The sequence below is a fragment of the Tachyglossus aculeatus genome, chromosome 12 (assembly GCF_015852505.1).
Source record: "Tachyglossus aculeatus isolate mTacAcu1 chromosome 12, mTacAcu1.pri, whole genome shotgun sequence".
Classification (NCBI taxonomy): domain Eukaryota; kingdom Metazoa; phylum Chordata; class Mammalia; order Monotremata; family Tachyglossidae; genus Tachyglossus; species Tachyglossus aculeatus.
The window spans coordinates 36,101,298-36,126,408 of NC_052077.1; the positions used below are offsets into that span (position 1 = coordinate 36,101,298).

At 45.7% G+C, this 25,111-nt stretch overlaps 1 protein-coding gene across 2 annotated transcripts in view; it reads left to right on the forward strand.

Annotated features, from left to right (window-relative positions):
- GALNTL6 (polypeptide N-acetylgalactosaminyltransferase like 6) overlaps window positions 1-25,111 on the forward strand; it is a 775,084-nt gene that overhangs the window by 732,104 nt on the left and 17,869 nt on the right. Inside the window, exons 9-11 of one of the 2 annotated variants that reach the window (XM_038755166.1) lie at window positions 963-1,070; window positions 11,964-12,185; window positions 20,618-20,734. In XM_038755166.1, the coding sequence (XP_038611094.1) occupies window positions 963-1,070; window positions 11,964-12,185; window positions 20,618-20,734 (447 nt within the window). The remainder of the gene's footprint in view (window positions 1-962; window positions 1,071-11,963; window positions 12,186-20,617; window positions 20,735-25,111) is intronic. The other variant, XM_038755167.1, reaches the window with a different exon arrangement.

The window sequence follows — 25,111 nt, forward strand, 5'->3', positions numbered from 1 at the left end:
AGTACTGGGGTAGATACAAAGTTACCAGGTTGTCCCACGTGGGGCTCACAGTCTTAATCCCCATTTCACAGATGAGGTAACTGAGGCACAGAGAAGTGAAGTGACTTTCCCGAAGTCAGACAGCTGACAATTGGCAGAGCCAGGTCTAGAACCCATGATCTATGATTCCCTAGTCCATGCTCTTTTTACTAATCCATGCTGTTTCTCACTAAGCCATGCTGATTGTACAGTGCTCTGCACACAGTAAGTGCTCAATAAATATGATTGAATGAATGAATGTACTTTCCCAAGGACTTAAAGTGCTCCACTCACAGTAAGTGCTCAATAAATGATTGAGTGAATGAATGTTCTGCACACATTAAGTGCTTAATAAACACGACTGATTCATTGACTGGAATGGGAAGAGTTTTGCGAGACAGTATTTTCCAAATGTCTGGGAATGGGCAGTAAGGCAGTCACTATACCTACCCCTATTTCCCATGACTTCTGGAAATCAGTCCCGAATGAATCGGTGGTATTTATTGAGCATTTCCTGTATGCAGAGTACTGTACTAAGCACTTGGGAGAGTACACTATAACAGAGTTGGTGGACACGTTCCCTGCCCTCAAAGAGCTTACAGTCTAGAGGGGGAGAGTCTTCCCATATCTAAAAGGACCTATTCACACAATGGCCGTAAGTTATATAGTGCTCATAGCGTCTTAAATGAAAAGTATTTGAAGGCTGGGCATGGGGCCCCAATAACCTGGCATTTATTCCCCTCTTTCAAGGGTGCAGGAATCAAACCAAGACTTCCTCCTTCCATCATCCATTTACAGAATGCTGAAGGATTTTTAGGCTAAGCCAAGGACTGAATGCACTTTAGAGTTTCAGAGACCCTCTGTGCTTTCTTCCTTTGCCCTCCAGCTGCCTTCCCATGAGGATTTCACTGATTCCTTGTTGGCTTTCTCACTTTCCCCCTCAGGTGTGGATGTGTGGCGGCGGTATGTTTGACGTTCCCTGCTCAAGAGTCGGGCACATCTACAGGAAGTACGTCCCTTACAAAGTTCCGTCCGGGACCAGTTTGGCGAGAGTGAGTACCTGGGGGGCAGGAAGCCTTCCACTGGAGTCTTTCCCCACTTCTCCAGAGTTCTGTGCACAGATTCACCTAACACTAGACCTGGAATCTCAGGATGCCCCTTTAAAAATCAGCCTGAAATCATCTGGGTGTGATTCCTTTGTCCACATTGGAATGACAGGGCAAGTAAGGGTTTGCTTGCTCCATTTCTTCACACCTTTTTCGGAACCTCAAGCATCCCACATCATGAACCTCCTCCTGGATTTGCTACTGTTCCTAGTTGAGGAGAGCTGATCGTTGGCAGCGTGGCTCAGTGGAAAGAGCACGGGCTTGGGAGTCAGAGGTCATGGGTTCAAATCCCGGCTCTGCCGCTTGTCAGCTGTGTGACTCTGGGCAAGTCACTTAACTTCTCTGGGCCTCAGTTCCCTCATCTGTAAAATGGGGTTTAAGATTGTGAGTCCCACATGGGACAACCTGATCACCTTGTATCCTCCCCAGCGCTTAGAACAGTGCTTTGCACATAGTAAGCGCTTAACAAATACCAAAATTATTATTATTATTATTATTATTACCTGCTGCTTAGACATTAACATTAACCCTAAGACATTAACTAAGAAGCAGCTGGCAGAGAAGCAGCATGGCCTAGTGGATGGACCGCAGGCCTAGCCATCAGAAGGCCTGAGTTCTAATTCCGACTCTGCTGTCTGACCTAGGACAAGTCACTTCTCTGCTCTGTGCCTCAGTTACCTCATCTGTAAAATGAGAGTTGAGATTGTGAGCCCCATTTTGGACATGGAATGTGCCCAAACCTAACTAGCCCAGCATTTAGTACAGTGCCTGGCACATAGTAAGTGCTTAACAAATACCAAAAAAAAAAAAACCCTAACAATTCCAGAAGGAGCCAGTGATGGCTGGACTGAAGTGTGACCTAACGCGCCGATCACTGACTGCTGAGCCATCTCCCACCCAATGTGGTCAACGAACCTACCTCCTGGAGTAGTCAAGGGAGGATGGGGTTGGCAGGGTCCATGATACCAGATGCCTCATAAAAATAATGAAACTACTTATAATTGCGGTATTTGTTAATCATTTACTATGTGCTAAGTACTGTTCTAAGTTCTAAGCACTGCGTGAGTCACTGGAAAGAGCCCGGGCTTTGGAGTTAGAGTTCATGGGCTCAAATCCCAGCTCTGCCAATTGTCAGCTGTGTGACTTTGGGCAAGTCACTTAACTTCTCTGTGCCTCAGTTACCTTATCTGTAAAATGGGGGTTAAGACTGTGAGCCTCACGTGGGACAACCTGATCCCCTTGTAACCTCCCCAGCGCTTAGAACAGTGCTTTGCACATAGTAAGCACTTAATAAATGCCATCATCATCATCATTCTAAGTGCTGGGGCAGATACAAGCTAATCAGGTTAGAGACAGTCCCTATCCTGCGTGCGGCTCACAGTCTTCATCTCCATTTTACAGAAGAGGTAACTGAAGCACAGAGAAGTTAATCAATCAATTGTATTTATTGAGCACTTATTGTGTGCAGAGCACTGTACTAAGCACTCGGGAGAATACATCAGAGTCAGTAGACTTATTCCCTACCCACAACGAGCTCATAGTTTGAAGGGGTGCTCACCTTCTACAGGGGGAGCTCACAGTCTAGCGAAGTGACTTGCCCAAGGTGTCACAGCAGACAAGTAGAGGAGGGGGGATTAGAACCCAGGTCCTTCTGACTTTCAGGCCCTTGATCTATCTGTTAGACTATGCTGCTTTCCAAGGAGGGGGGGTCTATGAACTGCCAGCTAAGCGTCTGTCCATGCTTACCCGTACAGCACGCTCTGGCCAGGCAACTGAGGGACACTTGGGCTGGATGTCCAGCCTTGGGAGCTGGGGTGACTTAGATATACGATCTAGGGCAAGTCACCCAACTTCACTGGGCCTCTATTTCCTCATCTGTAAAATGGGGATTAAATATCTACTCTCCCTCCCCCTTAGGCCATGAGCCCCTCTATCATATCTACCCCAGCACAGTGGTTGGCCACTGTGGTGGGCAATGAATTTTCGATTAACTTCCAGAAAACTTTCAGAACCATTTAAATCCTGTTGGTCATCCACCTCTCGCCCACTGAGGCCTCCTGACAACCCGGCTCTCCCTCTCTTTCTAAAAAAAACTCTGGCTAGTGATCCATTTCTGTACCTTGAACAACCCTCTTCTCCCAAATAGGGAAAATCAAATTGGTGTCGCTTAAAGGGTGTAAGCAGTAAAGTTACAGCAGAATCCCTGAAACAGAGATAGGTACCCACTCAATGGAAAGGCAGTATTTTCTAAAGTATGAAAGTTACATGACCAACAGTATCACATATTAGCCGGGATAATCACAACATTTGCTCCCCTAACTCTCCTCCCCGAAAATGGCCAGTGCCATTCCCCAAGGTTCAGATCTGTTTGTTCTCTCTCCCCCTTTTTCTCTCTTTCCCTCTCTTCTCTTTCCTCTGTCTCTGTTCTCTCTCTCTCTCTGTCCTGTCTGTCTCTCTTGGGCATTCTTTTTCTTTTACTTCCCTTTCCTGTCTTTTATCGAGAAGCAGAGTGGCTTAGTGGAAAGAGCACGGACTTGGGAGTCAGAGGATGTGGGTTCTAATTCCGCCTCCATCACTGCTATTTGACCTTGAGCGTGCCTCAACTTCTCTGTGCTTCAGTTACCTCATCTGTAAAATGGGGGATTAAGACCCTGAGCCCCATGTGGGACAACCTGATTACCTTGTATCTACCCCTGTGCTTAGAACAGTGCTTAAAAAATACCACAATTATTGCAATTATTGCATTCCCCCATTATGTTTGGATCTGTGGTTCCACCCTGAAATCCCTTACCCTTGGAAGTCCTGCCCCTTATGCCACTTTGAGCTCCAGAAGACAGACTGCCTTATGCAGAAGACACCAAGCGACTTCTAGAGCGAAAACAAAACAGAATATATTGAGCACTTGGTGCAAAACACAGGACTAAACTCTTGAGAGAAAACAGTACAACAGAGTTGTAGGCACAATCCCTTCCCTCAAGGAGCTTACGCACTACAAGGGGAGACTTATACCAACATAAATTACAGGTGGGGAAGAAACAGAATTTATAGATATCTATATAAGTGCTGTGATGGAGGGAAGGAAGGGGTGGGTGAGTATTCAACTGTGTAGGTGACCCCAAAGTGTTGAAGTGGGGGTAAGGAGGGAAAAGAGGTGGAGATATAAGACAGTAAGCAGGAAAAGTCTCCTGTTAGTACTGTACTTTCCCAAGCACTCAGTACAGTGAACTGGACTCAGTGCTCAATAAATACCATTGACTGATGAGAAATAGTCAACTTCCCTCAGGGAACAGTATATAGGTCAATTTTATATCTAAAACAGTTAACCTGAGAAAATCTGGACCCCTAGTTAGGGAACGATAACTGATAAGTCCATTGATTAATTCCAATTTCAAATCAACCGATTGGACAATGCAGAGCCAGCTGCCTGATTAAAATACAATGAAACTATTACTCGATTTCTGGAGTTTCCTGAGCTGTTTAACCACTCAGTCTAGGAAGTGCACATCGGCCCAAATATCTTTTATTGATAAGAAGTACTAGCCTCTTGGGAAGTAGGGACATGAGGAATTTTTGCTAAGGTTGTCACAAGATAAGAAATTAAGGCTGCCGTCCATAACTTCCAGGCAAAATGCTGGTATTTATTAAAGAGGAAAAAAGTTCATAATCCTGAATTTTAATCTATTCCCCTTTTAAATTTCACTCAAGGGCTCATTCGTATTTTAAAAGACGCTATAGCAATCAGAAGTCCATAAATATTGAAGCTCAGCTGTCGCTGTAGGGATCTTCTAATTAAAAAAAATAAAAGCATGAATTAAAATGAAAAATGATTCAGTTACTTTGAGGGAGAGGCTTTTGACTTCTCTGTGCTGCCTTTTTACACCCTGGTAATAATTCACCCCACTCAGGGTATGAGTCCCATAAGTTCTCCCCCTTTCACCTACATCCCACCCCCCCCACCATCTCCCCAATTTACAACCATTTCCATACTGTCTCCAAGTATTCCCCAAATAGCAGTGGATTTGGGGCTTTGATCTCCAGGATATCAGAGGATGATCCATACAAGTCTGAATCGAAGCCAATGCCTCTGAAATACAGCTCCACCTGTGAGAATTTAATAAGCCGGCTTTAAAAATAAATATTAAGAAGTTACCAGTCCATAAAATGTTTTACCAACCCACCCTTCTTAAGGAGGTCAATTTTTGTATATTTTTAATAGCAGTGTGCAAGAGATTTTTCTGTCACCAACACTCAGCGTCATCTTAGAACCGGACAATTCTAGCAATAATAGTTGAAGTACTTTATTCATCCCTTCTCCCAGCCCCACAACACTTATGTACATATCAGTAATTTATTTATTTATATTAATGTCTGTCTCCCCCTCTAGACTGTAAGCTCATTGTGGGTAGGGAATGTGTTTGTTTATTGTTGTGTTGCATTCGCCCTAATGCTTAGTAAAGTGTTCTGCACACAGTAAGCACTCAATAAATACATTTGACCGACTGACCAGTAGTAGCAGCATCATGTATTGATCATATACTCAGTGCAGTGCACTATACTAGGTGCTTAGAAGAATAGAATAAAAGGGTCCCATTCGGAACTTACAGCCTAATGGATGAGACAAAATGAAAACACTATCCCAGCAGCTGTAGTTCTATAACTATCGAAGGCCTGCTAGAATTTCTGGAGCCTTCAAACTCCACAGAGGCTTAACCTGCTACTCCAAGGAGAAGTGGATTCCCTCCGATTCCCAGGCGCAGCTGGAAAAAGCTTGGTGGGGGATTTTCTTCATTACCCTGATTCAGGTACTGTGACCCACAGGGTTTCTGATGTTTTGCTTGTTGCTGATACGGTTGGCAGGATGACGCAGGGGCGGGAAGCTAATGCTGAGGGTTAGAAGTGACAGGAGATGTGAGAGGCGAAGGGCCTGCAATCTCCGGCCTCTGGGGTCCAAGTTGAGTTTGGTAGTTGGTCTCCCTGGAGTGCGCATAGAAAAGCTCCATCAACCAAGGGAAAGCGATGGCTGGGTTGGCATCCCAAAGTAGCCGGTCAGCAGAGACGTCAAGTGCAGAGATAAAGACGGAATCCCGGCTCCCTCAAATGGACCTTCCCCAGCCGATCGCTGTAAATCTGAGGCCGCGCATAAAGCTCCCTGGACAGTGGCTGTCGCCCCGCTGTTCAGCACCCCAGCTGCATCATGGCTCAGTGGAAAGAGCAAGGGCTTTGGAGTCTGAGGTCAGGGGTTCAAATCCCGGCTCTGCCAATTGCCAGCTGTGTGACTTTGGGCAAGTCACTTCACTTCTCTGGGCCTCAGTTCCCTCATCTGTAAAATGGGGATGAAGACTGTGAGCCCCTGGTGGGACAACCTAGTCACCTTGTAACCTTCCCAGCGCTTAGAACAGTGCTTTGCACACAGTAAGCGCTTAATAAATGCTATAATAATAATAATTATTATTATTATTATTATTGTTATTCAGACCTCCTTTCCCAACGTTCATTCTCTCTGGAGACACAGGAGATTCTCAATGGTGCTGACCCTGTGGATGGAGGGAATGCTATTTCCCTTAGAGAAGCTGCATGGCCTAGTGGACAATAGACATGTTCCCTGCCCACAGTGAGCTTACAGTCTAGAGGGGAACTTACAGGCACTTCAATGTCAAGGGCAAGGGGAGCCCTCACACACAGCCCAAGAGCTCAGTGAGGCCCAGCAGAGCAATGGCCACAGCATCCTCTTTCTCCTCCTCCTCCTCTTCTTCCTGCCAGCAGGGGCTCAAAAGGAGAGGCTGCCATCTCGGTTCTGCCTATGGTTCCTTTTGGTTCCATGGGGCTGAGCTTCAGCTATGCCTTCAGACCTAAAATGTTTTCAGGGAAGAGATAGTGGCCCTTTCAATGGCCCCTTTAATCCCCATGGAGGTGGCTCCTATTTTGTGGAGATTTGTGAAGAAAAATGAGAGTTTTGAATAGGCGTGATTTGAATTCTTCGTCATCCATTTCTAGACTGTGAGCCCGTTGTTGGGTAGGGACCGTCTCTATATGTCGCCAACTTGTACTTCCCAAGCGCTTAGTACAGTGCTCTTCACACAGTAAGCGCTCAATAAATCCGATTGAATGAATGAATCCGTTTTCCTTGATATTTTCTTTGGAATTAAATTGCAATTATAGCAGTTCTGTTTTCATCCTATTCTGTCTTTACTCACCATTCCCCAGCCCTCCAGCGATTTTCATTGTTATTCAAATGGTTCTTGTCTTTTTTTCCCCATTTTTTTTTACAAATTAGCATGATGAACAGTGTTTACGGGTCAACAGGTAGAATCATTATCCTTTTAGGGGGTACCTGACTAGTCTACCTTCACAAACCAGGCAAAATTCAGAGTAAGGCCTTCTGCTGGTAGAGTGGATGATGGGACAGAGCCAGGTAACAGATAAGACAGGTAAAACTAGCCTCCTTGATTTCCCAGCGAAGTCCCGACCACAGGAGTGGAGAAACGGAAGCCTATTGTGCCACCCCGATGTAATACGATAGTTTAATGTTGACTTGGGCAAAGCCATGGATTAGGGTTAGGCTGGGACACAATGGATGATTCAACCAGAGGAAGCAGCATGGCCTAGTGGATATAGAATGGGCTTGGGAGTCAGAAGGTCATGGGTTCTAATCTTGTCTGCTGTGTGACCTTGGGCAAGGCACTTAACTTCTCCATGCCTCAGTTCCCTCATCTGTCAAATGGGGATTAAGACTGTGAGCTCTATGTGGGACAGGGGCTGTGTCCAACCCGATTATTTTATATCTACCCCAGTGCTTAGAACAGTGCCTGACATAGTATCAGTAGTATTTACGGAGCACTTTCAGTGAACAGAGCACTGCGCTAAGTGCTTGGGAGACTACAACAGAATTGGTAGACACGTTCCCGGCAACAATGAGTTTACCATCTAGAGGGGGAGACAGGCATTAATATAAATAAAGTATTCATCATTTATAGATGCATACATAGGTGCAGGGCGAGGAAGCTGTGAGTGGAGATTGGACTTTTATAAATAAAATAATAATAATAATGCTGGCATTTGTTAAGCACTTACTATCATCAATCGTATTTATTGAGCGCTTACTATGTGCAGAGCACTGTACTAAGCTCTTGGGAAGTACAAATTGGCAACATATAGAGACAGTCCCTGCCCAACAGTGGGCTCACAGTCTAAAAGTCGAAAACTTACTATGTGCCAAGCACTATTCTAAGCACTGGGGGAGATACAAGGTGATCAGGTTGTCCCACGTGGGGCTCACAGTCTTCAACCCCATTTTGCAGATGAGGGAACTGAGGCCCAGAGATTGAAGTGACTTGCCCAAAATCACACAGGAGACAAGTGGCAGAGTTGGGATTAGAACCCACGACCTCTGGCTCCCAAGCCCGGGGTATTGCCAGTAAGCCATGCTTCTTTTATGACAGCTGAGCATGTTTAAGTCAGGGATGGCTAAGAAACAACTAGGGAATGGAGTTAAACTGGCCTCACAAGCTGGTAAGAACAATGACCTATAGATGTGTTCCTCAGAGGGCGTGTGAAAAACTCTGATTATTGGCGGCCATGCAGAGCTAGAAAGCAGAATTAGAAATAAAGGAGGGTCAGTGGTAACTCCGGTTGACAAGGAAGTGATAGAAAGGAATTCATACCTGCCTTTTTCTTTTCTTGTTTTTTTTTTATTTTTTTCTCATTATTATAGCCAGCTCTACACCAAATCATTATCCAGACAACTCTCTTCCTCTCACCCCTCACCCATCCAATCCTTTGATGAGAAGTTCAGAAAAAATGCCCAGCAACAAAACCTCCCTTTCTGTTTACACACACCTTGCTAGGTTATTGTTTGAAGAGGTGTTTATCTAAGGCCCAACTAGCACTTCCCTTTGGCTCAATATTTATTTAATGATTAGTCAGAATGTTTAAAGCACTCTCCACCTCTTTCATGCCAAGATGGGATTTTTCTGGTGCAGGTTGTCCTGCTGATTGGTGGGAAGGAGAAAAGGGTTTTTCTCCCTCTTCATATGTTTTTTTTTTTTTTCCCCTCTGCATTTTCTCAGTTTGGTTTGTAACCATCCATTGCTGATCAGCCTCTCCCTGGTACATATTGAGTACCCACAAGATGCAATGCATTGTAATAAATATTTAGAAAAATACAATAAAGTTCTCTGCTCAGAAGGAGCTTGCAATCTAGTGGGGGAGACAGATGTCAAAATATTAATAAATAGCACCATCAGAATAAATCATTGACCATACAACTGATTTTATAAATGTACACATAAGTGCTGGGGTATATGGATAAATAATCTGAAAGTACTAAAGGTGGCTAATGGGTGCATGTGACTGTAGGCCTTGGGAGTTAATACCTGGAAAGGTAATAAATTGTGGTGTTTTTAAGTGCTTACTAGGTGCCAGGCACTGTATTAAGTGCTAGGGTAGATGCAATTATATACAACCTAATCAGATCAGATCCAGTCCTGGTACCTCGTGGGGCAGGAAGGGGAGCCTACATAGAGCAGCGTCAGTGTCTCAGTTGCTTCACTTCTCTGTGCCTCAGTTTCCTCATCTGTAAAACAGGGATTTAATACCAATTCTCCCTCCAATTTAGACTAAGCCCCATGTAGGACAGGGGCTGTCTGACCTGTTTATCTTGAATCTAACCCCAGCACTTAGTACCATTTAAGTAAGTGCTTAAATACCATTATTGTTATATTATTGGTGATGTTATTAGAATTCGCCTTGCATCCAGGCTGTATTAGCAGGGCTCAGTTAGTTGGGTGTTGCTGGAGGGCCAGAGTGGAGACCTGTCCTCTCTCCCAAATTCCCCACATGCCCCCACCCCTTTCCTCTTAGAGACCTCATGAGATCTACACAGTCTGTCCTTCCACTCCTCTAGAGCAGCTATTTATTGTATTTATTTTACTTGTACATATCTATTCTATTTATTTTATTTTGTTAATATGTTTTGTTTTGTTCTCTGTCTCCCCCTTCTAGACTGAGAGCCCACTGTTGGGTAGGGACCGTCTCTATATGTTGCCAACTTGTACTTCCCAAGCGCTTAGTACAGTGCTCTGCATACAGTAAGTGCTCAATAAATATGATTGATTGATTGAAAGAGCCCTGGCCTGGGAGCAAGAAAGACTTGAGTTCTAATCCCAGGTCGGCTCCTTGACTGGCTGTGTGAATTTGGGCAAGTCACATCACTTCTCTGTGTCTGTTTTCTCAACTATAAAATGGAGATTCAATACTTGTTCTCTCTCCTAGTTGACTGTGTGACTCAGTAGAAAAAGCACGAGCTTTAGAGTCAGAGGTCATGGGTTCGAATCCCGGCTCTGCCAATTGTCAGCTGTGTGACTTTGGGCAAGTCATTTAACTTCTCTGTGCCTCAGTTACTTCATCTGTAAAATGGGGATTAAGAATGTGAGCCCCTTGTGGGACAACCTGATCAGCTTGTAACCTCCCCAGGACTTAGTACATAGTAAGCGCTTAACAAATGCCATCATTATCATTATTATTATTATTTGGGACAGGGACTGTTTCCCACCTGATTAATTTGTATCCACCCCAGTGCTTAGAACAATGCTTGACACATAGAAAGCTCTGAACAAATACCATAAAAAAGACCATAGAAAAAGGCAGCCGTGAAAGGATCCAGGAGTGTCACAGTGGGTTTCCAGTGGGCATAATTAGCACCTAGAGATCTGCCATGGCTGGAAAATTAATTCCCCGTGAGACAATTAGGCTCCACAGCGAGGAACACAGACTGCATCAGTCCCCTCTGACCCCATTGGTTCATGCCTGTTCTAGCACTTGACCGCGCCAGCCTCTCATTTCCTTAAGACACACCAACCCCAGCCGGCTGAGAGTATCATGCTCCACTTTCTTCTCTTTTCTTTTTGAATTCCCAATGCCAGGGATGTCCCACCCTGACTGGCACTGTCTGTTCCTCATGTGGAAACACAGTGTTGAGAATAGATGCGGTAATAAAGTCTAGTTTCCCGCAGGGAGTTACGAAAGATCCCCATGGTGTTACCAGAATCCAAATCAGCCGATCAACTGATGGAATTAATTGAGTGCTTACTGTGTGCAGAGCACAGTATGAAGGGCCTGGGAGAATAAAATAAGGTAGAATTAGCAGATGCAATCCCTACCCTCAAGAAGTTTCCAGAGTGGGGAGAAGAGTATGTTAGGGGGTTGAGAGTGGATGGGGAGGAGGCTGTACAAGCATGGCGTAGTGGATAGAGCATGGGCCTGGCATGGCTCAGTGGAAAGAGCACGGGTTTGGGAGTCAGAGGTCATGGGTTCAAATCCCAGCTCCGCCTCTTGTCAGCTGTGTGACTTTGGGCAAGTCACTTAACTTCTCTGGGCCTCAGTTACCTCATCTGTAAAATGGGGATTAAGATTGTGAGCCCCCACATGAGACAACCTGATCACCTTGTGTCCTCCCCAGTGCTTAGAACAGTTCTTGCACATAGTAAATGCTTAACAAATACCAAAATAATAATAATAATTATTATTATTATTATTATTATTGTTATTATTATTGTTATTATTATTATTATTATGGGTTCTAATCTCGCCTCCATCACTTTGCTGTGTGACCTTGGTCGAGTCACTTCACTTCTCCGTGCCTCAGTTACCTCATCTGTGAAATGGGGATTGAGACAGTGAGCCCCACACAAGTCAGGGACTGTGTCCAACTCGATTTGCTCGTATCCATCCCAGCACTTAGTACAATGCCTGGCACACAGTAAGCGCTTAACAAATAGCACAGTTATTATTAATTAGCCAAAGCCCAGGCAGCTGAGTGACTGATTCTCCTTTGCCGCACAGAACCTGAAGCGCGTGGCGGAGACCTGGATGGACGAGTTTGCCGAGTACATCTACCAGCGGCGGCCCGAGTACCGCCACCTCTCCACCGGAGACATCTCCGCCCAGAAGGAGCTGCGCAAACACCTCAAATGCAAGGACTTCAAGTGGTTCATGGCGGCCGTGGCCTGGGACGTGCCCAAGTACTACCCTCCCGTGGAACCCCCACCCGCTGCCTGGGGAGAGGTGAGCACCCCAACTCCCCCCAACCCTGTTCGGTCCGCCCAGCCACCACCTGAGGACAGGTCGTTTCCCACCCCTTGACTCTCCATGCTTGGTATGCCCAGCCAGATGGAGGGAGCTTCTGGGAGAGAGAGGGAATAGGAGGAGGGTGTTGCCATGTGGTAGTGTGGGATTCAAGGGCTGCCGTTCAGGGAGTGCACGATGGATGTGAAATCCCGGCTCCGCCAATTGTCAGCTGTGTGACTTTGGGCAAGTCACTTAACTTCTCTGGGCCTCAGTTCCCTCATCTGTAAAATGGGGATGAAGACTGTGAGCCCCTCGTGGGACAACCTGATCACCTTGCATCCCCCCAGCGCTTAGAACAGTGCTTCACACACAGTAAGCGCTTAACAAATGCCATCGTCGTTATTATTATTATGTGAAAAGGTAAAGGAAACTGCTTCAGCAGACTAGGATCTACAGGAAGTGAGCAGCGACTGAAAGAGTCACCAAGTTGGAAAGTGGAGGCTGTGAGGCCTGATAGAAAAGGCACATGGGTAGGAATCAGCAGACCCAATTTCTGACCTCACCTGCTGAGTGGCCTCGGTCAAGTCACTTCGTGTCTCTTGGCCTCAGTTTCCTCATCTGTAATATGGGGTAGAAATGCCTGTTTGCCCTCCCTCTTAGACCTGTGAGGCCCCTGAGAGACAGACAAAAAGGGACTCTGACCAACCTACCTCAGTGGTTAGCCCATAGTAAGCACTCAGTAGATACCATCAGGATTTATTATTTGATTCTGTTTCCATTTTCCCTCAGTTTTCAATGCTGCAGGCACCAGGAGGCCCCAGTTCTGATAGGAGCTGTGGCACCGGCCTGCTGTGTGACCTAAACAATCTGAGCATCCGTTTCTTGATTTGTAAAATGGGGGCAAGATAGCTAGGTTTCACAAAGGAAGTGCTTCTTTCTGGACAGGGATCCTCCTTTGGTCTGTAAACTCTTTGTGGACAGAGATAGCGTCTACCTACCCTATTGTACTCCCCCCAAGTGCTTAATATAGTGTTCTGCACACTATAAGTGATCACTAAATACCATTGATAGATCGAGTGATCCTAAGTGCTTAAAATACAACATTCTGCACACAGTAAGCACTCAATAAATGCCATTGATTGATTAATTAGCGAATTCCTTGCAGACTCGGAGATTGTTCAAGTCTTTTAGGCATCCTGTACTATTCATTAATTCGATTGCATTTATGGAACACTTACTATGTGCCAAGCACTGTACTAAGCACTTGGGAGAGTAACAATAAACAGACACATTCCCTGCCCACAGCAAGCTTAAAGGCTAGAGGGGGAGACAGACACTAATATAAATAAATAAATTACCACTATTACATAAGTGCTGTGGGGCTGGAAGAGGGGGTTCATTCATTCATTCATTCATTCATTCAATTCATTCAATCATATTTATTGAGCACTTACTGTGTGCAGAACACTGTACTAAGTGCTTTGGAAGTACAAATCGGCAACATCTAGAGATGGTCCCTACCCAACAACGGGCTCACAGCCTAGAAGGGAGAGACAGACAACAGAACAAATCCCGGCTCTGCCAATTGTCAGCTGTGTGACTTGGGGCAACTCACTTTCATTCATTCATTCATTCATTCATTCAATCAATCGTATTTATTGAGCGCTTACTGTGTGCAGAGCACTGTACTAAGTGCTTGGGAAGTCCAAGTTGGCAACATATAGAGAGAGTCCCTACCCAACAACGGGCTCACAGCCTAGAAGGGGGAGACAGACAACAAAACAGAACATGTAGACAGGTGTCAAAATCGTCAGAACAAATAGAATTAAAGCTATATGCACATCAATAACAAAATAAATAGAATAGTAAATATGGGGATTAATAAAGGGATCAAGTCAGGGCAACGCAGAGGGGAGTGGGAGGCGAGGAAAGGAGGGAATAGTCAGGGAAGGCCTTGTGGAGGAGATATGTCTCCAATAAGGCTTGGAAGTGGGGGAGAGTAATTGTTGGTTGTGAGAAAGGAGGGTGTTGCAGGCCAGAGGCAGAACGTGGGCGAGAGGTTGGCAGCGAGATAGATGAGATCGTGGTACAGCGGTGAGGGGGCTGGGTGGAGAAGAGGCAGAGTAGGACCTTCCATTCACCTCCCTCATGGACATTATGAAGGACCTTTTCCTCAGCTCATGCAGCTCCCAGCTCCCCACTCCGACCCCCTGATGATAATGGTATTTGTTAAGCGCTTACTATGTGCCAGATACTATACTAAGTGCTGGAGTAGGTACAAGATAATTGGGTTGGACACAGCCCAACCTGCCAAAGAGACAGGAGGGAGCTGCTTTGCTTCTCTCTCCCTCCCTCCTTCTCCTCCTCTCATTCCACTACTTTATATGTTATAAATTACTTATTTATGGGGGGAAGCAGCATGGGAGTCCCAGAAGGACCTGGGTTCTAATCCCAACTCCACCACATGTCTGCTGTGTGACCTTGGGCCAGTCACTTCACTTCTCTGGGCCTCAGTTACCTCATCTGGAAAGTGGGGATTAGAACTGTGAACCCCATGTGGGACAGGGACTGTGTCCAACCTGATTAGCTCGTATCGACACTAGCAGTTAGAACATTGCCTGGCACATAGTAAGTGCTTAACAAATACCATCATTATTATTATTTATTCATATTAATGTCTGTCTCCCCCTCTAGACTGTAAGCTTGTTATGAGTAGGGAACGTGCCTGCTAATTCTGTTTTGCTATCCTCTCCCAAGCACTTAGTAGAGTGTTGTGCACACAGCAAGTGCTCTGTAAATGCCATTGATTGACTGATTATCCCTATGCAACTAATCTCATCATCTCACTCCTACCTCAGAGCTTACAACAGAGTAAGCATTTAAAACAGTTCTAATCTGGGCTCTGCCACTTGTCTGCTGTTTGACCTTGGAAAAGTCACTTCACTTCTCTGGGACTCCATTACCTCATCTGTAAAATGAGGATTGAGACTCTGAACCCTATGTAAGACAAGGACTGTGTCCAACCCAATTTGCTTGTATCCATCCCAGCAGGGTACATAGTACGTGCTTAACAAATACCATTATTATTAATAATCATAATGATAAATGTCACAGTTAATCAGTGAAAACCATCCCGGATATGAAAGGAGGAAATTTGATTTGGTTGCATAAGATGAGGGATTTGAAATGGGGTCTGAACTCAGGGATGAGAGAGAGAGTGTGAGGAAATTCTTGCCAATTAAAAGAAATCACTGATTGAAATCCATCCAAACTACTTCCTTTCACAGTGCAGGAAGAAAATATTGAATATCCATAAAGCAAAACTATGGACCAATTTCTACTCTAAAAATATTTCCTGCATTTGAAAGACATTTTCATACTTAATGGTAGTTTTGTGGGGGTTCTTTCCTCTGGGAAATTTTTCAGCTTCTCAGCTTGTTTGCTTGGGCAAAGCCATCAAATATATCCTAAATTCTATTGTCTCCGTGAAGAGGATGGGATGCTGTTTGGTGTATCTTAAAGCCAACAGAGGAAGGCCCACGGAATTCATCTCAGAGGTCTCCTCAACACTCACTTCCCAAATCCTCTATGAGCCTCCTGGGCTAAGAACTCTGGCCTTACCCATCTCCTCTGTTTGCGCTTGGAATCAGCATTCCGGCCACCTGACTCTGCCAGTTTGGTTCCAGGAAAACAAGGACATTCTCGGTCCCTAGCTCCAGGATCTTGAAACCGAATTAGGAAATGATGTGTAACCCATAAAAAAAACTATTAAACTGCTCCTCTTTATTTTTCCTTGTAAACACAGCTGCTTCAAATTTAAATATTCGATTTCTCATCGATTTATTTTTGCCAGGCATGAAGTAAATTGAAAGAAGAAAAAAAAAATTAATTTCTCCCTCATCCCCACGCCCATCACCTTGGCTACTGCAGGCAGAAAAGTCTGTCACATTTGAATTCCTAGGCTCCTTTTTGGGTATGAATTGTCCATATCTGGTGAGTGACACCCATGGCCACAGAGGTAGCTTTGTTTTTTTTTAGTATTCATTCATTCATTCATTCAATTGTATTTATTGAGCACTTACTGTGTGCAGAGCACTGTACTAAGCGCTTGGGAAGTACAAGTTGGAAACATATAGAGACGGTCCCTACCCAACAGTGGGCTCACAGTCTAGAAAGTTTAGTAGTAGTAGTAATAATAATAATAATTGTGATATTTGTTGAATGCTTGCTATTTGCCCAGCACTGTACTAAAGCGCTGGAGTGGGTATAAGATAATTGGGTTGGACACAGTCCCTGTCCCTCATGAGACTCATAATCTTAATCTCCACTTTACAGATAAGGTAAATGAAGCCCAGAGAAGTTAAGTGACTTGCCCAGGGTCACACAGTAGACAAGTGGTGGAGCCAGGATTAGAACCCAGGTCCTTCCAGCGCTTAGTACAGTGCCTGGCAGATAGTAAGCACTTAGCAAATACCAGAGGCCCGTCGCTCTATCCACTAGTCCCCGCTGCTTCTCAGTGCGAGTCAGAGGCGAGTGAAAGAGGTTAAGTCACAAGATGACCACTTCTCGCATTCTATGAGTTTATAAAAACCACTGTTTCATTCCTTCAGAACAATAATAACAGTGCTATTGGTCAAGTGCTTTCTTTGTACCAAGCATCTGTGCTAAGCCCTGGGGTTAGATAGAAGATAATCAGGTCTTTTAGACAGTCTTTTAGACTGTGAGCCCACTGTTGGGTAGAGACTGTCTCCATATGTTGCCAACTTGTACTTCCCAAGCGCTTAGTACAGTGCTCTGCACACAGTAAGTGCTCATTAAATACAATTGATTGATTGATAATCAGATCACAGTCCTCCACCCACACAGGTTTTACAGTCTAAGGAGAAGGGAGGACAGGTATCAAATCCTCATTTTACAGATGAGGAAACTGAGACCTAGAGAAGTTAAGGGTCTTGTCTAAGGTCACACAGCAGGTAAATGGTAGAGCTGGGATTAGAATCCAGGTCTCTCGATTGCTACGCCTGTGTTGTCTCCACTAGGCCACCAATCAGTCCAAACAATGGTATTTATTGAGCACTTACTTTGTGCAGAGTCCTGTACTCAGTGTTTGAGAGAGTACAGTACAGTAGAGTTGGAAGAAATGTTCTAGACCCTTCCGATCTGGATTTGAATCGGAAGCACTAACAGCAAACCCCTTCCCACCTGCCCTGCACTGTTAGGTGACTGACGATGTAGATTGTGTTAGGGTCAAATGAGGTGAATTCTGCCATAGTTGTTTTCCAAGAAATGACCCATCCATCCTGTGCAGCCTCTGTAACATTGTGTCACTGCTGCTGCATCCCGGGCAGAGAAAAACTGATTGACTCTCAGATGTTCAGTGAATTGAGTCCATGATTGGGTTAGTGGTCTATAGTGAGGTTAAAGCAATTGTTTTTCAAAGATGCCCTGTTGGCTTTGGTATGATGGATTTAAAGTAGAAACTTGCTCTTCCTCAACTCACATACTCAGAGTATCACCTTTTGACAGAGAAGAAATTCCATTCACCATTTCCCACCCTATCTTTCCATCCTCTCTTCTCTCACCATCCTTTCCCATCCCTCCCTCCAATCCTCTCCCATTTACCTCTTCCTCTCCCCTCATTCTTTCTCCCCCATCTCCCTCCCATCCGCTCTCCCCATCCTCTTTCTACATCCTCTCCCCAATCCTCATCCAACCCTCCCTCCCATACTCTCCCATCTACCTCTCCCTCTCCCCCATTTCTTTCTCTCCATCTCATCCTCTCTCCCCCATCCTCTCCTCTCTCCATCCCTCCCTCCCACCCCACCCTCCCATCTTCCCCATCCATCCCTCCCTCTTCCTCATCCTTTCTCCCCATCTCTCTCCACATTCTCTTTTTCCCATCCTCTCCCCAGTCTTCTCTCCCCATCCCTTCTCCCCCATCATCTCTCACCCACTGTCTCCCACATCCTTTCTCTCCCACCCCATCTTTTCTCCCCATCCTCTCCCCCTTCCTCCCACTCCCACCCTCCTCTCTCCCTTTCTCCTCCAGCCCCTTCAAGGAATCCATGTAGTTTCTTTGAAAGTACCAGAGAAAAGAAATTTTCTGTGGTGTGCTAAATAAGAAATGTGAAAGCAGATGAAAGATTTGGGACAGACCAACTCTTATTTTCCAGGAAGAACTAGAAATTTCTTCTAAGAGGTGTCAGCTTCCTGTCCCAAACCTGACATTCTCAGCCTATCCATGTGTCACATTTCTGTTGTAGCAGAGCCAAAAAGAGAAACCTCATCTCGGGAGCCAAATAGCTCTTCGATGACACTCAAATTCCCTCATCAAGATGAATGCCACCCTGACTGTCAGAGACCTCACAAAAGCTGAGGTAGTTCCATTTCGCTCTCTGTGCTGAAGCTAAGCATAGCTTTCTTGACCCGACTTCTTTCTCTGTCTCACACAAAGGACAGAGCTCTTTCAATGACTTCAAACCGGTGTTAGGGTTTCGTTCTAGAGGTCCAGGAAGCCGAAAGACTCCCATAGCCCATTCTCATCTCTTCAAACTCTTGAATAGTCTTCTAAATGCTGAGATTTTAGAATTTTTTGTTCCTGCATGCGGCTTTCCCAGACAAGAGGGAGAGAGCTGTTGTGGATGTTTGGGACTGAAACTACCATCTGGAGCCTGAGAGATGTCCAGGCAGTGACAGTGCTCAAACATCACCGGGATGGGATGGAAGCCCCTAATGAGCAGGGAATTTGGCACTTCTTTATCTTGTATTTCTCAAGCACTTGGTACAGTCTCTGCACCTAGTGTGCGTTCCATAAATAGTGTCATTATAATAATAATAACAATAATAATGGCATTTGTTAAGCGCTTACTATGTACAAAACACTGTTTTAAGCACTGGGGGGGATACAAGGTGATCAGGTTGTCCCACGTGGGGCTCACAGCCTTAATCCCCATTTTACAGATGAGGTAACTGAGGTTCAGCGAAGTTAAGTTACTTGCCCAAGGTCACACAGCAGACATTCGGCAGAGCCGGGATTAGAACCCATGACCTCTGACCCCCAAGCCTGTGCTCTTTCCACTGAGCCACGCTGCTTCTCTATTATTCCTGCTGCTACACAGATTATTAAATCAAGCAACCATTCTGACCCAATGCAGCATAAACCATGATGGCACGGTGGAAACTAAGGGAGAACCAAGGAAGAAAGGCACAAGACAAGAGGAGACATTAAGTGTCAGGAGAGACGATGGAAGTCACAAGGGGATACTGAGAACAGGAGAGGATGGAAGATGAAAGGAAGGGGGAAGACAAAAGTGTTAGTGGGGCAGGAAAAGATGGTGGGAATAGAAAGTTTGGAAAATGAGTGAGTGGAAAGAGGAGGAGTAGGGGGTGTAGATCCTATGTAAGAGAATGAATAGTGGAGAGTGGCTAGAAGACAGTGAGTTGGTGAGTGGAAGAGAAAATAGTGGCTGGGGAGGAATTTGTTGTCTGTCTCCCCCTTCTAGACTGTGAGCCCATTGTTGGGTAGGGACCATCTCCATATGTTGCCAACTTGTACTTCCCAAGCACTAAGTACAGTACTCTGCACACAGTAAGCGCTCAATAAATACGATTGGATGAATGAATATCAAGTGGATCACAATGATACTTGATCTGCCAGCGATGACGGATTTTGTTTAATCCATATGGCCAAGGACTTAACTCATATGGCCCAGTGGCATTTATTAAGTGCTTACTATGTGCAAAGCACTGTTCTAAGCACTGGGGAGGTTACAAGGTGATCAGGTTGTCCCACGGTGGGGGCTCACAGTCTTAATCCCAATTTTACAGATGAGGTAACTGGAGGCACGGAGAAGTTACATGACTTGCCCAAAGTCACACAGCTGACAATTGGCGGAGCTGAGATTCGAACCCATGACCTCTGACTCCAAAGCCTGTGCCCCTTTCCACTGAGCCACACTGCTTTCTACTGAGCCACGCTGCTTCTCCCAGTACAGTGCTCTTCACGCAATAAATGCTCAGTAAATGCTATCAATTGAGACACCTTTCCTTTCCCTTCTCTCCTCTCTCTTGCCTTTACAAAACCCAAGTTGCAGGCCAAGCAACTTGTGTCTTTGTTTCACCTGCGTATCATGAGAACATTCATTCTGGTTTCTTGGCTAATCCATCCCTTCAGGATACTGTAAACTCACTGTGGGCACAGAATGTGTCTGTATATTGTATTGTACTCTCCCTGGTGTTTAATACAGGGCTCTTCACACAGCACTCAATAAATATGACCGACTGACTAATGATACCTGGGATGACCATTCCCAGGCAACCCTACCATCTCCCCCCACATCCCCCAGTTCCTTACCCCCCAATCAATCCTTCCCAATCCATCGCTCGCTGGCGGGAAGTGATGCACCCGGCGTTTCTGCTCTTTTCTGCAGCTTCGGAACGTGGTGGCTAATCTCTGCGTGGACAGCAAGCACGGAGCCACGGGAACAGAAGTGAGGCTGGACGTCTGCGTGAAGGATGGCTCAGAAAGGACGTGGTCCCACGAGCAGGTAGCTCCAGCCCTTGGAAAGAATATGGCCTCATCCACTTCTCCACAGCCCTGCCCTCCCCCCGCACACCAAACTTCCAGGGACCCTGGTCTCCTGGCCTCCATTCCCACCTGCCTATTGTCCCAGAGCCAATGCCATAAAGGAGCCTGTTGTTATAATGTCAAAACCAGCAGTGCGGCTCGGTGGAAAGAGCCCGGGCTTTGGAGTCAGAGGTCATGGGTTCAAATCCCGGCTCCACCAATGGTCAGCTGTGTGACTTTGGGCAAGTCACTTCACTTCTCTGGGCCTCAGTTACCTCGTCTGTAAAATGGGGATGAAGATTGTGAGCCCCATGTGGGACAGCCTGATCACCTTGTATCCCCCCAGGGCTTAGAACAGTGCTTTGCACATAGTAAGCACTTAGCAAATGCCATCATTATTATTATCTATTATTTATTCATTCATTCGATCATTCAATAGTACTTTAATATATATATATATATATATATATATGTTTGTACATATTTATTACTCTATTTACTTATTTATTTATTTATTTATTTATTTTACTTGTACATATTTATTCTATTTATTTTATTTTGTTAGTATGTTTGGTTTTGTTCTGTCTCCCCCTTTTAGACTGTGAGCCCACTGTTGGGTAGGGACTGTCTCTATATGTTGCCAATTTGTACTTCCCAAGCGCTTAGTACAGTGCTCTGCACATAGTAAGCGCTCAATAAATACGATTGATGATATTTATTGAGCGCTTACTGTGTGCAGAGCACTGTGCTAAGCGCTTGGGAAGTACAAGTTGGCAACATATAGAGACGGTCCCTACCCAACAGTGGGCACCAATGAGCTGTACAGCTGAACAGGGTGAATTTAGAAATGTTCTCAGTGGTGTTGGGTATTCACATGAAATATCTTGTTTCCCTGATGAGACTGTAAGCTCCCCGTGGACAGGACCACTTGATAAATACCATTGGTGCTGCTACTACTACTAAGGCAAGGACTAGCTTTAGGCTGTGAGGGAAAAGTGTGGCAGGATGTGAGGGGAAGAGTAGGTCCAGACTGTGAGGGGAGACTGTGCAGAGCTATGGAGGGAGAGCGTGTCAGGCTGTGAGGGGAAAGTGTGCCCAGATGGTGAGGGAAAAGTGTGCTGGGCTGGGAGGGGAGAATGTACCCAAACTCTGAGGGAGAGCGCAATCATGTTTTACAGCAGGCATTGGGCCCACGAGGACCCAGAGGAAGGCTCTTTCCCCAACCTGGGTGCCAGAGAGAAGCTGTTACTCATGAGCACAGCTCTCCAGCTGGGCCCCACACTTTCAAAGGTGGCCTTCTGCCTCGGTTGAGGATGGAAGAGAAGGTAGCTGGCACATTGCTTGGCTCACAGTAATAATAATAATAATCATAATAATCATAATTGGCATTTGTTAAGCACTTACTATGTGCAAAGCACTATTCTAAACTCTGGGGAGGATACAGGGTGAACAGGTTGTCCCACGTGGGGCTCACAGTCTTAATCCCCAGTTTACAGATGAGGTCACTGAGGCCCAGAGAAGTTAAGCGACTTGCCCCAGATCACACAGCAGACGTATGGTGGAGTCGGGATTCAAACCCATGACCTCTGACTCCAAAGCCCATGCTCTTTCCACTGAGCCACACTGCTTCTCTAATAATAATAATAATTATATCATAATTATCATTATATCATAATAATCATAATATACCATCATAATAATGATGATAGTATTTGTTAAGCACTTACCATGTGCAAAGCACGGTTCTAATCGCTGGGGGATACAGGGCGATCAGGTTGTCCCACATGGGGCTCACAATCTTAATCTCCATTTTACAGATGAGGTAACTGAGGCACAGAGAAGTGAAGTGACATGCCCAAAGTCACACAGCTGACAATTGGTGGAGCCAGGATTTGAACCCATGACCTCTGACTCTAAAGCCCGGGCTCTTGCCACTGAGCCAGGCTGCTTCTCTAAACACTTATGAATCGAGAGGCAGCATGGCTCAGTAGATAGAGCATGGGCCCTGGAGTCAGAAGGACTTGTTTTCTAATCCCAGCTCCATCACATGTCTATTGAGTGACCTTAGGCTAGTCACTTATCTTTTCTGGGCCTCAGTTGCCTCATCTGTAAAATGGGGATTAAGGGTGTGAGCTCCATGTGGGACAAGGACTGTGTCCAACCTGATTAACTTGTATCTACCCCCAAATTTCGAACACTGCCTGGCACGGCTTAGTGGCAAGAGCGTGGGCTTGGACATGGACAGAGGACATGGGTCCTAATTCCACCTCTGCCACTTGTCTGCTGTGTGACCTTGGGCATGACACTTCACTTCTCTGTACCTCAGTTCCCTCATCTGTAAAATGGGGGTTAAGATTGTGAGCCCCACATGGGTCAACCTAATTACCTTGTATCCCAGCGCTTAGAACAGAGCTTGGCATATAGTAAGCGCTTAACAAATAGCATTTTTAAGTACCATTATTATTATACCGTTGTTATTATTTTTATCATTTCATTCATTCAATCGTATTTATTGAGCGTTTGCTGTGTGCAGAGCACTGTACTAAGCGCTTTGGAAGTACAAGTCGGCAACATGTAGAGACGGTCCCTACCCAACAACGGGCTCACAGTCTAGAAGGGGGAGACAGACAACAAAACAAAACATGTAGACAGGTGTCAAAATCATCAGAACAAATAGAATGAAAGCTATATGTACATCATAAACAAAACAAATAGAACAGTAAATACGTACAAGTAAAATAAGAAGAGTAATAAATCCGTACAGGTATATATACAAGTGCTGTGGGGAGGGGAAGGAGGTAGGGCCAGGGGAATGGGAAGGAGGAGAGGAAAAAGGGGGCTCAGTCTGGGAAGGCCTCATCTCCATATTTTTCTCCCTGTCATTCATTCATTCAATCATATTTATTGAGTGCTCACTGTGTGCAGAGCACTGTACTAAGCGCTTGGGAAGTATAAGTTGACAACATATAGAGATGGTCCCTACCCAACAACGGGCTCACAGTCTAGAAGGGGGAGATTGGGCCTGTCATGTGGGATTGGGCTTGCATTTGATTGATTGTATTACATCTACCCCAGTGCTTAGTGTAACACATGATATAGACGAGGCTGTCCATCACCTCACGCCCTCCTCCCTCACCTCCCTTCTCTCCTTCTCCAGCCCAGCCCGCACCCTCCGCTCCTCTGCCACTAATCTCCTCACCGTACCTCGCTCTCGCCTGTCCCGCCATCGACCCCCGGCCCACGTCATCCCCCAGGCCTGAAATGCCCTCCCTCTGCCCATCCGCCAAGCTAGCTCTCTTCCTCCCTTCAAAGCCCTACTGAGAGCTCACCTCCTCCAGGAGGCCTTCCCACACTGAGCCCCCTCCTTCCTCTTCCCCCTTCCCCCTCTCCATCCCCTCAGCCTTAGCTCCTTCCCCTCCCCACAGCACCTGTATATGTGTTTGTACATATTTATTACTCTATTTATTTTACTTGTACATGTTTATTCTATTTATTTTATTTTGTTAATATGTTTTGTTTTGTTGTCCGTCTCCCCCTTCTAGATTGTGAACCCGCTGTTGGGTAGGGACTTTATATGTTGCCAACTTGTACTAATAATAATAATAATGGCATTTATTAAGTGCTTACTATGTGCATTCATTCATTCAGTTGTATTTATTGAGCACTTACTGTGTGCAGAGCACTGTACTAAGCACTTGGGAAGTACAAGTTGGCAACATATAGAGACGGTCCCTACCCAACAGCGAGCTCAAAGTCTAGAAGGCGGGCTCCCAGTCTAGAAGATGAGAGAACTGAGGCCCAGAGAAGTGAAGCGACTTGCCCAAAGTCACACAGCTGACAGTTGGCGGAGCTGGGACTCGAACCCGTGAACTCTGACTCCAAAGCCCAACACTGTTCTAAGCGCGGGGGAGGTTACAAGGTGATCAGGTTGTCCCACGGGGGGCTCACAGTTTTAATCCCCATTTTCCAGATGAGGGAACTGAGGCACAGAGAAGTCAAGTGACTTGCCCAAAGTCACACAGCTGATAATTGGCAGAGCCGGGATTTGAACCCGTGACCTCTGACTCCAAAGCCCAGGCTTTTTTCCACTTTGCCCCGCTGCTTCTTGTACTTCCCAAGCGCTTAGTACAGTGCTCTCCCCACTGTGCACTGCATACTGTAAGTGCTCAATAAATACGATTGAATGGATGAATTCTCGCCTGTCCCGCCATCAACCCCTGGCCCACGTCATCCCCCGGGCCTGGAATGCCCCCAATCCCTCTGCCCATCCGCCAAGCTAGCTCTCTTCCTCCCTTCAAGGCCCTACTGAGAGCTCACCTCCTCCAGGAGGCCTTCCCAGACTGAGCCCCTTCCTTCC